This window comes from Barbus barbus (assembly GCF_936440315.1).
Source record: "Barbus barbus genome assembly, chromosome: 39".
NCBI lineage: Eukaryota > Metazoa > Chordata > Actinopteri > Cypriniformes > Cyprinidae > Barbus > Barbus barbus.
In genome coordinates, this window is record NC_136717.1 from 4,120,769 (window position 1) to 4,137,286 (window position 16,518).

A 16,518-nucleotide genomic window follows, 5' to 3' on the forward strand; every position below is an offset into this window, starting at 1 on the left:
TATATCTTTTTTTTCTTAGGTTGCTTTCAAAAGTGGCTGAAGGCCAGAGCAGGAAAACTTGGTCGCTATTTAACTGAAAAAATTCAAGATATAAACAAAAAAATAAGGCACATAAGTGAATTAGCATGCAAACTGCTGAAAACTGTTAGTTAGTAGTTCAGTTATGTTCAGTTAGGTTATTACTGCCAATTCATTTCCCTTAGTAGTTTTTCTCATATAAATTCAAGGACACAAAATAAAATGTGTTTGAATGAAGACAGTTGAATATTCACATAAATAAACTGAATTCTCCTCTTTAATGTCTGTTTTTGTGCTCCTTTCTTAAATCAGAACAAGCTGGACATGTAACTGGAAGCTGTTGTTAAAATACTAGAAGCTTTGGGAATCTGCTGTCTGTTCTTTGAATTAATCCAGTATCTTATTACTTGTACATGCGCGTGTTTTCTGTGTGAATTAGTTTAATTCTTGTGGACGGGACTTTTATTTTGGTCTGGGGCGTGACGTCATAAGGCTGCGTCTGTGTTTCTGAGGAAAGGTTTGTTTTCATTCATTAAAGCTTCACAAGCCGCAGTGAACTATGAAATACATTAACATCGGAAGACTGTGATATTAAAGAGCGCCGTCTTTTGTGAGTAAAGCGCATCCACAGACGAGTAAGTTAACAGTAAAGTCGCGTCTTATTTCTCCTAAATATCGTGAATTAGTTTAGTAAACACGAATTTGGAGAAACTGAGATTTAATAAACGAAACTGAACCCATCTTGGCTCGAAATGAATCACTCGACGCCTGCTTCTCAAAACAACAACAAACACGTGCAACAAGTTTAATTACGAAAAAAAAAATATATTATCATGAAATAAATATAAATAATAGTGAAATTGAAACTTTGTTTAAATTGTAGTGTTAGTTTTGAGGCTGTTTGTTTGTTTTTCACTCGGATTGAGACGCACACACAAGATTTAGTTTGCATTAATTGTTCTTTGTTAATTATTCTCATCTTGATCATGACAGAGTGAACAAACACAGAAACATGGCGTTTATTAAAGAGGAGCCTGCAGACTTCAGGATTGAAGAAGTATTCAGTCTCAAACAAGAAGATCTGGAGGAACAAACTGGTTGGTTTTCATTCTCAATGCATTTGATTCTTATTAAAATGATTGGCATGAGTTTGTTGTGATTGGAGCGACTGAAAGTCTAGTAGTGAATGATCCTCAGTCATTTAGTGTGTGATGCCCAGCTTCTCTTCACTATTTACAAAGTCTGCAAGCGTATGATGCCTAGTGTTTTAAAATCTGTGGTGTAGTGTATTCCAGTCTTGAGAAGATCTTATTTCCAGGTTAAACATTATATTTGAACAGCCAGGGTCCCTGAACACATCCACCATGGAGCGGTTTGTGGAAATAGTAGAGGGGGGGTGCTCTTGAAAACTGGTTTCTCTCTCTGTTGGTGGAAGATAAGGGTACGGCTATAGCTTAAGTCACCTAATGTTAGTGTAATCTGTTAATAACGCACATCATAAACCCCTCTTTTTAGGCAAGTACCATATAATGGGTGTCATGTCATGAAATTAGGGATGTAACGATTCACTCAACTCACGATTCAATCTGATTCACGATTCATTTTTTTACAAAATGAGATTCAAGACTAATTATAATTTAAATGTGTCCTTTTATTATTGCTTGGACAAAATGCAGCACATTTCTTTGTGAAATTAAAATATAACATTATAATAATATACTAACATATTTGTAATGGGGTGGTGATGGCGCAGCGGATAAGACACATGCCGTTGGTGTGAGAGACCAATGTGTCCCTGAGCAAGACACTTAACCCCTAGGCGTGCGACCTCTGACATATATAGTAATAGTAATACAATATCAATTGTAAGTCGCTTTGGATAAGAGCGTCAGCTAAATGAATAAATGTAAATGTATATATTAGTATTATTGTATATTATATTACCTCATTTGTAAATCGCTTTGGATAAAAGCCTCTGCTAAATAATAAAATGTAAATAACAAAACTAAATTTAAATTTTAAAACAAGCTCCAAATCAAGTAACTAACACAAATAAATCTCTTAATATAAACTTAGGCTTTTTCTGTGCTCTTTCCATTTCAATCATGATACAAACAAAGATGCTTCAAACATGCAACAGGAGCAGTTTTTAATCTAAATTAAATTATATAATTTAGAAATTTGAAGCAAAAACGTATGTTAATGTGTTTACTGAGTCTGTTCTTTTAAAACACTAAAGCATTAAGCAACGTTAAGCGTTTTGTAATGCCTCCTTTGATGCGCAAATGATCAACAGATAACCGTGCGCTCTTATAGGCTACTGTATCTTGTGGATATTTCAGCGAATGCTTCACTTAAAAATAACATCTACAATAAATAAAATAAATAGGCTAATCACTGCTGATTTTGTCCAGAGTTAGGCTACGCTAAAGATTTTATTTGTGTAGTTAACATTTTTAAATGTTCTTAACAAGCATTCAACACCGCAAGCGCAGGCGGAGCGCCTTAGAAGAATCAAAGAAGAACTAGCCTATTCTAAAAATCGTAAACCGCTTGGATTAAACTCACTTCATGTTCCGCATTCGTTTGAGATAGAATAATATTTTATAACATTTTGTGATTTTTATTAGTCATGTAGGATAAGTTGTGATATCATGTGCGTTACACGCGTGGATGGATGTGTGTGTGTGTGGTTTACAAAGAAATGTAGAAAGTACAAAAGATAGTCTACAACACTGTATAACATCATTGAACTAAATTATACACACGTAAATCACATTTCTTATTAATATACATTTATTAACGATAAATATAAAAAATAAAGATGCACATTACAAATGTCATTGTAGCCTGTGAGTCGTGCAGCAGTAATAACGTAAGATAACAAATACAATTTCAAGCAAAATTATCATATTTATTCAAGCATTTATAATGTTAATTATATGTCAGTAATGAACTGCACAAATTATAGCGATCACAAAGAAGGTCCTCTGTCCCAAACGTGTACAGTATGTGGATATACAGTATACAGCTCCCCGTCGGTAGTTATATACTGCCACCTGTTGGTGCAGTTGTGTAACTTAGAGAACAACCTTTCGTTATGTCGAGTTCACGAGAAAAATAAGTCGTGATAACAAGAAAAAAACTTTTGTTATGTCGTGATCACGAGAAAACGAGAAGGAAAAAAATAATAATGCATGGCCGCTTAGAACTTCCGTAGTTTTTGGATGTTTTAATAAAAAAATAGTACATATTGTGCCTTAAGTAAAGCAGTGGGCCGAGTCTGACCAAATGCAACATAAGATCATCGACTCCAGCTAAAATATAACATTTCAGTAAATAACAAACCTCAGCTTTTATAATAAATTTAGATAAGATTACATTTATTTAATGTAAGTATTGAAAGTATTGGCAGTATTGAAACGCCGTCTAAGCTGTTCACCAAATCGCAACGCACTGGGACAGCTAACCAATCACAACGCATTTCGTTTAATGGAAGGCGGGCCTTCATCAAACCCGGAACTAATTGAGCCGTTTGTGCCAGGCTGGGGAGAAAGATATTGTAATGTAAATTATGTGAAAAATAATTTTCGAACCACCAAGCATGAGAGCATGTTCTAGTTCACCCCAAAACAAAATTAAGACTTTGTAAAAGAGCATTATAGGACCCCTTTAAGACAAGTGTATATCAAATACAGGTGCTGGTCATAAAATTAGAATATCATGAAAAAGTTGATTTTATTTCAGTAATACCATTCAAAAAGTGAAACTTGTATATTAGATTCATTCATTACACACAGACTGACATATTTCAAATGTTTATTTCCTTTCATTTTGATGATTATAACTGACAACTAATGAAAGTCCCAAATTCAGTATCTCAGAAAATTAGAATATCAATTAAGACCAATGCAAAAAAAAATGATTTTTAGAAATGTTGGCCAACTGAAAAGTATGAGCATGTACAGCACTCAATATTTAGTTGGGGCTCCTTTGGCCTGGATTACTGCAGCAATGCGGCGTGGCATGGAGTCGATCAGTCTGTGGCACTGCTCAGGTGTTATGAGAGCCCATGTTGCTCTGATAGTGGCCTTCAGCTCTTCTGAATTGTTGGGTCTGGCGTATTGCATCTTCCTCTTCACAATACCCCATAGGTTTTCTATGGGGTTAAGGTCAGGAGAGTTTGCTGGCCAATCAAGAACAGGGATACCATGGTCCTTAAACCAGGTACTGGTAGCTTTGGCAGTGTGTGCAGGTGCCAAGTCCTGTTGGAAAATTAAATCTGCATCTCCATAAAGTTGGTCAGCAGCAGGAAGCATGAAGTGCTCTAAAACTTCCTTGTAGACGTCTGCGTTGACCTTGGACCTCAGAAAACACAATGGACCAACACCAGCAGATGACATGGCACCCCAAACCATCAATGACTGTGGAAACTTTACACTGGACCTCAAGCAACGTAGATTATGTGCCTCTCCTCTCTTCCTCCAGACTCTGGGACCTTGATTTCCAAAGGAAATGCAAAATTTACTTTCATCAGAGAACATAACTTTGGACCACTCAGCAGCAGTCCAGTCAAGACGCTTCTGACGCTGTCTCTTGTTCAAGAGTGGCTTGACACAAGGAATGCGACAGCTGAAACCCATGTCTTGCATACGTCTGTGCGTGGTGGTTCTTGAAGCACTGACTCCAGCTGCAGTCCACTCTTTGTGAATCTCCCCCACATTTTTGAATGGGTTTTGTTTCACAATCCTCTCCAGGGTGCGGTTATCCCTATTGCTTGTACACTTTTTTTTCTACCACATCTTGTCCTTCCCTTCGCCTCTATTAATGTGCTTGGACACAGAGCTCTGTGAACAGCCAGCCTCTTTAGCAATGACCTTTTGTGTCTTGCCCTCCTTGTGCAAGGTGTCAATGGTCGTCTTTTAGACAACTGTCAAGTCAGCAGTCTTCCCCATGATTGTGTAGCCTACAGAACTAGACTGAGAGACCATTTAAAGGCTTTTGCGGGTGTTTTGAGTTAATTAGCTGATTAGAGTGTGGCACCAGGTGTCTTCAAAATTGAACATTTTCACAATATTCTAGTATATACACAATTTCACAATTTCAAGTTCAAGGTCAAGAGTTTTATTTGTCACATACACAATTATACAGAGTATAACCAGCAGTGAAATGTAGGTCAGGTCCGCTCCAAGGACAGTGCAATTATAAAGAATACAAATATTAAGAAGTACAAACATAAAATAAAATAAAAGATAAGATAAAAAAATATAAATATAAATGTGCAGGTCAGTATGTTGTTGACAAATAGTAATGAGAGGAATGTGCAAAAAATAATGTCCAAAAAGTTGTACAGGGTACTTGAATAGCAGCAATATGAGGTAGAGAAAAATTATAAATAGCTTATTGATATATGATATTTACATGGAGAAAAATTATGAATAACTTATTGATATGGTGATATTACATGGAGTCAAGTGATATTATGACACAGAGTTAGAGTTTAGGAGCCTGATGGCCTGGGGGAAGAAGCTCCTCCTAAGTCTCTCAGTTTTTGCCATCAGGCTACGGAAGCGCTTACCAGATGGAAGCAAAGTGAATAGATGGTTACCAGGGTGATTAGAGTCCTTGAAGATTTTAACAGCTCTATTTTTGCAGCGTTTGAGGTAGATGTCCTGCAGAGAGGGGAGAGCAGACCCTGAGATGCGCTCAGCTAAGCGCACAACTCTCTGTAGTGCTTTGCAGTCCTGATTGGAGCTGTTTCCATACCACACTGAGATGCACTGAGTCAATACACTTTCTATGGTCCCTGAATAGAAAGTTTTCTGGATTGCTGGTGAGACCCTGAATTTCCTCAGCTGACGCAGATGGTACAGTCTTTGCCTGGCTTTCTTAACCTGTGTTTGGATGTGTGTAGTCCAAGTCAGGTTCTCGGAGATGTTTACACCGAGGTACTTGAAGCTACTCACCCTCTCCACAGGGGTCCCACTGATCCTGAGAGGAGAGTAGGGCTGCTACTGTCTCTTCCTAAAGTTCATGATCAGCTCTTTAGTTTTCCCCACATTCAGAGAGAGACAGTTGTCCTGGCACCATGATGTGAGTCTCTCTACCTCATCCAAGTATGCGGTCTCATCGTTGTTGGAGATGAGGCCCAGAACCACAGTGTCATCAGCGAATTTGACAATGGATGTGGAGCTGTGAGAGGACACGCAGTCATGCGTGTAGAGAGAGTAGAGCAGGGGACTCAGGACACAGCCCTGTGGGGCTCCTATGTTCAGAGTGATGGAGTTTGAGGTGAACTGGCCAACTTTCACCACTTGAGGTCTGCCGGTGAGGAAGTCTTGAATCCAGTCACAGAGTGAGGAGTTTAGGCCGAGGTCTGTGAGTTTAGATGCCAGCTTGATGGGGACCATAGTGTTGAAAGCTGAGCTATAGTCAATGAATAGCAGCCTTACATAATTCCCATTGTTGCTGTCCAAGTGTGTGAGGGAAGAGTGGAGAACGTGAGAAATGGCATCGTCCGTGGATCTATTTGGGCGATAGGCAAACTGAAGAGGGTCCAAAGTATCAGGGATGGATGAGCAGATGTGGCTCTTTACAAGTCTCTCAAAAACCTTCATGACTATAGATGTGAGGGCAACTGGGCGATAGTCATTCAGGCAAGAGGGTTTATTGTTCTTTGGCACAGGGATAATAATGGATTTTTTTTAATGAAGTGGGAACCACGGAGGTAGCAAGGGACTCATCAGGACCGGCTGCTTTCCTGACGTTCACTCTCTTTAACGCCCTTCGAACCTCATCCTCCGATACGGTGATTACAGGATCATCGCTGCTCTGCCTGCTGCTTCCTGACGCGCCGCCGCCGTTGCCATCGAAGCGGCTGTAGAAGATGTTTAACTCGTCGGCCAGCAACGGATCTGCTCTCACCTCCGCGGAGGATTTGTTTCCGAAGTCACAGATGGTCCTCAGTCCCTGCCACATCCGTCGAGAGTCGTTGAGCTGGAAATGAGACTCAATTCTCTCTCTGTATCTGTGTTTAGCGGCTCTTACTGCGCGTCGGAGAGCATAGCACGATGCTTTGTACTCGCTCGTATTCCCAGACAGAAGAGCCTCATTGTAAGCGGCAGTGCGTGTGTTAACCGCGGCACGGATTGTTCTGTCCACCCACGGTTTCTGATTGGAGAATGTCCTTATCGTTATTGTTTCTGTAGCTTGCTCGGTTAGCGTGTTTACGAAGCTTAATGCTACATCCGTGAACTCGCTGACATCAGAAGAACTCGCCCGGAACATGTCCCAGTCGACGTCATCAAGCGCCGCCTGCAGCATAGTCTCTGAGTGGGAGGACCAGCGCGTCACTACTCTCTGCACCGGAGGTTCCTGAACGAGCCTTTGTTTGTATTGTGGCAAAATTGTGGCATGGTCCGATTTGCCAAAAGCCGGTAGTGAGCGGGCTTTGTAGGCATCCTTGAACTGAGTATAGCAATGATCCAGTGTGTTTGGTCCTCTAGTTGGACAGGATACATGTTGGTGAAAGTTCGGCATGACCTGTCTGAGGTTGGCTTTGTTAAAGTCCCCCGCGATGATAAAGGCAGCGTCAGGATGTTTGTTAATGTAGCCGCTGAGCACTTTGTGAAGCTTAGACAAACTCGATCATTCATGAATTTGGGACTTTCATTAGTTGTCAGTTATAATCATCAAAATGAAAGGAAATAAACATTTGAAATATATCAGTCTGTGTGTAATGAATGAATCTAATATACAAGTTTCACTTTTTGAATGGTATTACTGAAATAAATAAACTTTTTCATGATATTCTAATTTTATGACCAGCACCTGTAGATGGAAACTGTAGCATTAAAAACAGTTTACAATAAGATTCCATTTGTTAGATAACATGACCTATCAATAAACACTATTTATATTGCAATTATTCTTCTTAGGGTTAATTTCAAAACTTACTAATACATAAAATCAAAAGTTCAGTCTGTTAAAATTATTTAATGTACAATGAACAAACATGAATGATCGAGTTTGTATTCAATAACATCCACAAACATGAATTAATTTTGTAATATTGTTCACTCACTGTATGTTGATGTTAGATAATAGTTATCCAGCCAAGAAAAACAACTAACTAGCTAAAAACAAAAGCCCAGAACTGCTGTTCTGATACGATGTAAACACTGTTAACCATTTGTATATTCTCTAACGCATATTTTAGATTAAAAAAAAGCCTCTGGTGTGTAAAAATAGTAAATACCATCATGTCCTCCTGTTTTTTTTTACCCTAATAAAAGTTATAGGCGCAATAAATATTTAATAAAGAAACTTCATTCTAATGCTCATTATATTAGCGTTAGCCACACTTATGCTAACGATTAACTCCGCTAATAATGGCGACGTTTTTCAATTCGACATTCAAATTAAAATATGGAATAATTTTCATAACAAAAGATCTAAATATTACATTGAAATTGTACCTGCTTGAGCTCTTTCATTTGATCCAGGTGTCGTCTTTAAAGTGTTTGCTAGTTTCCTCCTTTTGATGTCGCCATGTCTTGGTGCTTTTATGAAGAGAGCGCATCTGCACAGCTTTCGGATAGCGCAGCAAGAACCGGGTTAACCGGGTACTCTGTACCACCGGTACTTAAATAAACCTGATACCATGACGTTTTCATTTCTTTAGTACCGTCTTTTGACAACACTAGTGTGTATATCGCATAGCTTTACTAATCCCCACAGCTTTCAAGTTTATAACGAGTGAAATTCCTGCGTACATTTATTCAATATAGTATATGAGTAAAAACATCAGCGCATCTCTGCACTTCAAGAGCTGCTGCATGCTGCGATACAACGACTTTCGCTCATGTAGTTGATCAAACATATTTAATAGTTCTCTCTATAGAAACAGATTTCTGCCTATAATATTTTAAAACTAATAATTTGAAGATCAGTGTACCTCATTCATGGAAAGTTTCAGGGAAGTGTAATTTATGAAATTACATCAAAATTATAAAAATTTTGTGATGCAATTGTCTACTTCTGTTATATCAGGGTTTGTTTTTATGTCCTTTCAATTTCTTATGCTCTTTCACTTTTGTGTTTTATAACAAGTTACTGAAAATGAACTGTTTTACTTTTTATTTCAGAGTTGATTGAAGACAATGAGGTTAAAGAGGAGGTTAAAGAGGAAATGAGTGAAGTTGAGGATAAAAATCATGTATCAAAAATCAAAAGTGTAGAAAAACCCAAACAGAAAGATTTAAAGAAAAGAAGGGAAAATAAATCTTTCACCTGCACTTGGTGTGGAAAGAGTTTCACACGCAAATGTGATCTTGATGTTCACATGAGAATTCATACTGGAGAGAAACCATTCACTTGTGATCAATGTGGAAAGAGATTCATACGCAAATGTCATCTTGAGCGTCACATGAGAGTTCATACTGGAGAGAAACTGTTCACTTGTGATCAGTGTGGAAAGAGTTTCTCACGCAAATGTCATCTTGATGTTCACATGAGAGATCATACTGGAGAGAAACCGTTCGCTTGTGATCAGTGTGGAAAGAGATTCTCACGCAAATGTCATCTTGAGCTTCACATGAGAGATCATACTGGAGAGAAACCGTTCACCTGCACTGAGTGTGAAAAGAATTTCACATGCAAACATATTCTTGAGCGTCACATGAGAGTTCATACTGGAGAGAAACCGTTCGCTTGTGATCAGTGTGGGAAGAGTTTCTCACGCAAATGTCATCTTGAGCGTCACATGAGAGTTCATACTGGAGAGAAACCGTTCGCTTGTGATCAGTGTGGAAAGAGTTTCTCACGCAAATGTTATCTTGAGCTTCACATGAGAGTTCATACTGGAGAGAAACCATTCGCCTGCACTGAGTGTGAAAAGAATTTCACATGCATACATATTCTTGAGCGTCACATGAGAGTTCATACTGGAGAGAAACCGTTCGCATGTGATCAGTGCGGGAAGAGTTTCTCACGCAAATGTCATCTTGAGCTTCACATGAGAGTTCATACTGGAGAGAAACCTTATAAGTGTTCACACTGTGACAAGAGCTTCATTCAGTCATCACATCTGAAAACACATGAGAAATTCCACACTAGAGAGAAACCGTATCACTGACTGCATGTGGGCAGCATTTCAATCAATCTTCTGCTCTACACACACATACAAAAAGACATCACAGTAAGTAGATCATCTTTAGATCCAGCACTTTCAGATCTGATGCTGCGTCCTCAACAAATGTGACACAATAATGCATCAAAGAACAAGCAGTGTTCCCTCTAATTTTTTTTTCTTGCTGAGCAAATATTTTTCTCTATTGGGTGGACATTTTGACCACCGGAGTAAAAACATTATTTATACCAGACCAATACAGCACACACACACAAAAGTGTAACGTTTACCTTTAATGTGCTATTTATATTTGATTTGACCCTCGATGTAACTACATGATGCACATTTTAGGTTACCTGAGAAAACATGTTTTACAGTATAATACACTGCCATTCAAAAGTTTAGGATCAGTAAAGTTTTTTTTATTTTATTTTATTTTTTTAAGAAGTTTCTTATGCTCATCAAGGCTGTATCTATTTACTAAAAACTACTGAATATTATTTCACAAAATAATATTGTGAAATATTATTGCAATTTAATAAAATGAAAAGGTTTCTATTTTAATATACTTTAAAATATAATTTATTCCTGTGAAGCAAAGCTGAATTTTCAGTGTCACATGATCCTTCAGAAATCATTCTAATATGCTGATTTATAATCAATGTTGGAAACAGTTGTCCTGCTTAATATTTTTTGGGATCTGTGATACTTTTTTCAGGATTCATTTTCAGGAAATAAAAACAAAACAAAATTATGTCACTACATCAAATTTCAGCAACAAGTATATTTTATATGTTAATTTAGATATGTTTGTAAAATAATATAAATGGATACTGTAATATTCAAATATAAATAACTATTTTTCAATATATTGAATTATTGAAAACGTACGTTTTTGAACAATTACTTTTTTTTTTTTTTAGAGTAGCTAACTTATTTCACTTGATGTGTGTACTATCTTTTGGTTTCCTCATTTTGTGTAATTTAGATGGTAAACGTGTGGCTTTTTATCATTTGAGTCACTTATCAAAAGTTGCTAAATACATTAAAATAGCTACATTTGTTCCAAGGTGCTTTTGAAGAAATACTTGCTAAGGTAGTCTGAAATGTTGCTAAATTGGCAACACGGCTCTCTATGAAACCTGTAAACCTCATTCATCGGTACTGACTCCATATCAACATCAACTCTATAGCGGTTTGAGCACTGCAATTCTTTCACATGGCTTTCCCAACTCATTTTTGCGTGTGTGGCATATTATTTCTTTGCGCAGCTTAGAGGGAACATTGTTTACAAGTGACGAGACAAAGAAACATTATCTAAAGTTTTCACAATATCATTAAAACTTTACAGATACTCATTGAAGTGAAGTGACATACGGCCAAGTATGGTGACCCATACTCGGAATTCGTGATCTGCATTTAACCCATCCAATGCACACACACAGTGAACACACACCCGGAGCAGTGGGCAGCCATTTATGCTGCGGCGCCCGGGGAGCAGTTGGGGGTTCGGTGCCTTGCTCAAGGGCACCTCAGTTGTGGTATTGAGGGTGGAGAGAGCGCTGGACATTCACTCCCCCCACCTACAATCCACGCCAGCCCGAGACTCAAACCCGCAACCTTTGGATTACGAGTCCGACATAATAGACATCTCATTAGTTTTCCCTTTACTTTGATTGTTTCTGTATTTGCTGATTAAATGTAATTATTGATTAAATGTTACCTTTTTTATTAATACATTGCTATTTTTACTTTTTTATATTTTATCAACAACTTTTATTGTCTGCTAATTGTATTTGAATCAAGAAAAAGTAATTTTATCATTTTAGTTTTAATATCTAAATGCCATCAAGTATTGTAATTGCTTTTTTGGCTTTTAAATTTCTCAATGAAGCTTTTATTTGCCTAATAAACTATATTTTACTCCACACACGACTGAGATTGATTGAGTTTGTCTACATTAGCAACCCTTCTTCTTTTTCTTCTAGCAGTGGGCAGATAGAGCCTAATATCTATAGTATTTACACCAATGCTGGTATTAGTCTCAGATCGATACTAGCCTGATGAGACCGATACTTCAGGTTAAGTTTCTCTGCTCTACGCTCTACACATTTCTTTTGTTTCAACAAAGAGAGGACATGTATATATGCTGTTCTGTTCACATCTCATATTCAAATATTGTTCCTCCTCGACTCTGAGCACCATTTCGTCAGAATCTTTTGATTGATAGCGACAGTCTATGACTCGCGTGCAGCCTTATAGCCTGGCAGCTAACATAAAGCTTGTTCCCTTATGTCAGGGAACCGAGGTTACATTAGTAACCAGAGCATTCCCTCTGAACGTTCTCTCCCGTTGTTGTTTGTCCCGTGTTGTAAATGATGGGAGGCGCCGCTGGACCAAGCCCAGGAGGAGGCCGTTCCTCTGGTGGAATGAGCCCTCACTCCGAAAGGACACTGTAAGCCCACTGAGGCGTAAACCAGGGCTGCTCTAACACTGTGTCCTAACTACATGCGACGTGACAAGATTCCAGCGACAAGCAATTTGGGTGTCCACACCAGAAGCGACAGAATCAAACATCTCAGCCAATCAAAAGCGTGTGTGGGCGGGCTCTCTGGAAGCGCACTGCACTCGCAATGAAATGGATAAGTTTATGAGCTAATTTATAAATATGAACCTTTTTAACATTATTAAATGTACATACTGACTGATACCATTTTTGTCATGGAATATGCTTGTTGAGTCGGCCCCTTTAAGAAAAGACCATCCCCTTTAGTGACATCAGGACAACAGATTTTTTTTTTTTGTCTCTTTAGTGGCAGGAATTTTAAAGTCTGAGGTGAGTAAGTTGGTGACTTTTCAATTGACAAATTTTCTTTGTATGAGTTTGCTTACTTGCTTTGCCAAAGTTTAACATGTCCACCTTGCCAGCATAAAATATGACAGAAGTGATTCGAATACAGTATTTTCAAAATATGTACGTTTAAATATACCTAATTCTTTTCAACAACCAGACTAACTATTTAGCTAGTCCCAGTTATGCCAGAAGTGATTCGAATACAGTATTTTCAAAATATGTACGTTTAAATATACCTAATTCTCTTCAACAACCAGACTAACTATTTAGCTAGTCCCAGTTTGTTGTAAGGTAATATGCTAATTGAAGCTCAAAATGTCCACCCTGTTGACCACTTAGATTCATGACACATACATGCAAATACGGACAAAGTACACAACTCCATTACTTGAGTGAAAGTACAGATACTGCTGGTCAAATATCAAACATCAAGTAAAAGTTGTAAAGACAGAAGTACTTGCTTTTAAAAGTACTTAAGTACCAAAAGTAAATTTCCTTTTTTATGTCAATACACTGTTTTATTATTGTTGCATGTAGGGGTGGGCGATATGGGAAAAATATCATATCACGATTTTTTATAGAAATATCACGATTCACGATTTTTATCCCGATTCTTTGTTAGTTTTACTATTTTGGTTTTACAAGTTGTCTGAGCATTACAGCCAAACTAGAAAGACAAAGATGCATGGCAGATATTTAGGCCAAAGTGGGTGAAGATAAAAAATCTTTGTCATTATTTTATTTTTCTTATTAAAAAATAAGAACAAAGATACACATTACAAATACACATAATATACAAATAAAACAAACAGTGCTTTATTTCCAGGTACAATAGGTGTATTTAGCAGAGCATTCAATGAAATTGAATGAACAAATATAAAAATAAAACACTAGATAGACTGATTCCTAAAGCAACTGTATTAAAGTTTTTCAGTCAAGAATAGTGAGTGATTTTTCTCTTTGTGTTTTGTTGTTTTGTTAACGTTAAATGAATAGTTCCCCCACAAATTAATATTCTGTCATCTGTCTGTCAATTCTGTCATAATGTTGTATTTTTATATCATCATTTACTCAAAAGTTGTTTTAAACCGGAATGAGTTTCTTTCTTCTGCTGAACATTTATAAATGCCATTTTGAAGAAGGTGGAAAACCAAACAGTTGCTGGTCCTCAGTGACTTCCATAGGATTTTTCTTTCCTACTATCAAAGTCAATGTAGACCAGCAACTGTTTGGTTTTCCACTGAGTAAATAATGACAGAAATTCAATTTTAGGGTGAACTATCCCTTTAATGACAGTCGACAGCATGTTTAGTGTCCTGTCCCTTTAAGAGCTGCACGCATCTAATATACAGTACAGGCACGCATCCGTTTCTCTCTTAACTATTTACTTTCATTTTAGAGATAACCAACTCAGTCTGTATGTAAACCTTGTGTGTTTTGACAGTATTAGCGCAAAATATAACTTAGTTGAGTAATCAGGCGCTGTTAGACAGGCGTTTTAGTGCGCGTGCTTCAGGTGTATGCACTCAGAACAAGCGCACGTCAGACCAGCGCGCGAATTAAACATTTAACCAGCAAGGCTTGTATGCAAATAATGTACTTTTGCGATCGCGAATAAGTGCAGTGTCCTGTCAGAGTAACTCTACTGCTGTATGTCGTGTTGTACAGTACATAGAGACGGCGGCGCCAGAACTGTATTTGACAATGTGTGCTGTAGCGCGATACTACGATATTTCTTCAAAAGCAGATCGTGGAGACATTTTTATCGTCCACGATCAAAAATCGTCATATCGCACACCCCTAGTTGCATGTAATACTTGCAATACCTCTGAAGTAGGGCTGCAACAACTAATCGATAAAATCGATTATTATCGATTATGAAAATCATCGACAACGATTCTCATTATCGATTAATCGGGTCTGCCCACAGTGCACGTCCAACTTCAGCTGGTTAGTCAAATTACGGCACTGAATAATGCATTTCTATGGACAAAATGCATCTAAAAATAGTGGAGGAAACAGAATGAGATTCTGCCGGAGAAGCACGTGATCCAAGCTGCCCAAAACATGATAATTCTTTATTTTAAGCTTTAAGTTAATGCATAAGAGTAATGGCTTGCTCTGTCAGGCGCTTTGACAGATGCGTGTGCGTCCTCAGCGCAAAAACGTTCAGTTTACGGTCATATCCTTATCTATAAATGCCACAAATTCACACGAGCATTTCCATTTTTGCATAAAGGTCCGTCCTGACAGTCTGTGTTAAGTTTAAAATACCGAATGAGCGCCGGCGCGGCGGGCGCGCGCACGCGCGTCAGACGAACAGAACACAGTAGAGAGGGAGACAATTAATAGGCTTTTCAGCGCAAACATATCCATTGTGCTGAATTATCTGTTGTTGAAAGTTAATTTAAGGTTTAAAATAAATTAAAATATTTTATGAGAGTAGGAACTTTAAAGGGATAACAGCGTGTAATTGTCTGTCTGAATATAAACATGAGACGCTCCATAACTGTCTTTTACAGGATAAAGAAATGACGAGGTGACTGTGATCAAAGTAGTTCCTGCAGAACATTACTCTTACCTGTTGGTTAACACTGAGTTTGTGTTTTTATTCGTCTTTATTATTATCTTTATTATTTTAATTTTTAATAGAGGTTTAAACTATATTCAATTTTTACAATGCTTAACAAATTTATGTAAGTTTAACAATGTGTTTATGTAAGGTTTGTGCCACTGCTGCTCTAAAGTAACAGTATTGGTGATAACCAAAATCATTTTTCGGCTTTCTGTACTGGTTAGTACTCCAATATGTGTAAGCTCTTTAGTAACAGTAGTAGGCTATTTTTAATGCTATAATATCATTATTGCTGTTATCTATGAAAGAAAACCAGAGCACTTATTTGAGTATTTTTTTTTCGCGATACCCAATTGCAGTCAAAAAGTACATAAACAATACCAGCAAGAATGCAAGCTGTTATGAGGACATTTTTTATTATTATGTCCAATAAATGACAATAACATTTTTAAATTTAAACAAATGTTTGACAAATTTCTAAAATATGTTTTCTCTTTATTATGATAAGTGGTCTAATAAATTAAGCACTGTATGTTTTCATAGCATTCAGTTGTCACGTTTGTTTGAAGGACATTGGGCAGAATGTGGAATAGTGTATTTTTTTGGTCAATATTTTTAATCCGATTAATCGAAAGAATAATCGGCCAACTAATCGATTATCAAAATAATCGTTAGTTGCAGCCCTACTCTGAAGCAACTTACAATACATTACACCTACTGAATACACTGACTAGCTTGTAGTATCTTTGGAATAAAGAGCCTTTGGCATGTTAAAAACCTATGGGGGGGAAGAAAAAAAATTATATAGCTGCAAGCAGCGATTACCGGGGTTCAAGCATTTTAAGGCCTAAGGTGGCATGCTTTTAGGGTCTAGGCCAACCTGGATGTATAGCTGACAGTGAAACACATCGAAAATGGACAATAGGCTCACAGAAACACACA

General features: G+C 37.5%; 1 protein-coding gene across 4 annotated transcripts; it reads left to right on the plus strand.

The window, feature by feature from the left end:
- Positions 1-519: 519 nt before the first annotated feature.
- LOC306858920 (uncharacterized protein) lies at positions 520-12,077 on the plus strand. 4 transcript variants are annotated; one of them, XR_013783249.1, is made up of 4 exons: positions 520-628; positions 1,012-1,115; positions 9,165-10,216; positions 11,499-12,076. XR_013783249.1 is itself a non-coding variant. In XM_079399726.1 (3 exons), exons 2-3 carry the CDS (start codon positions 1,031-1,033, stop codon positions 10,151-10,153), a joined length of 1,074 nt encoding a protein of 357 aa, XP_079255852.1. In that variant the 5' UTR covers positions 520-628; positions 1,012-1,030; the 3' UTR covers positions 10,154-12,076. The 4 variants fall into 4 exon arrangements, 2 of the variants coding, with proteins under 2 accessions (XP_079255852.1, XP_079255851.1); XR_013783250.1 differs by having other exon boundaries at positions 528-653; XM_079399726.1 differs by having other exon boundaries at positions 9,165-12,076.
- Positions 12,078-16,518: the final 4,441 nt, after the last annotated feature.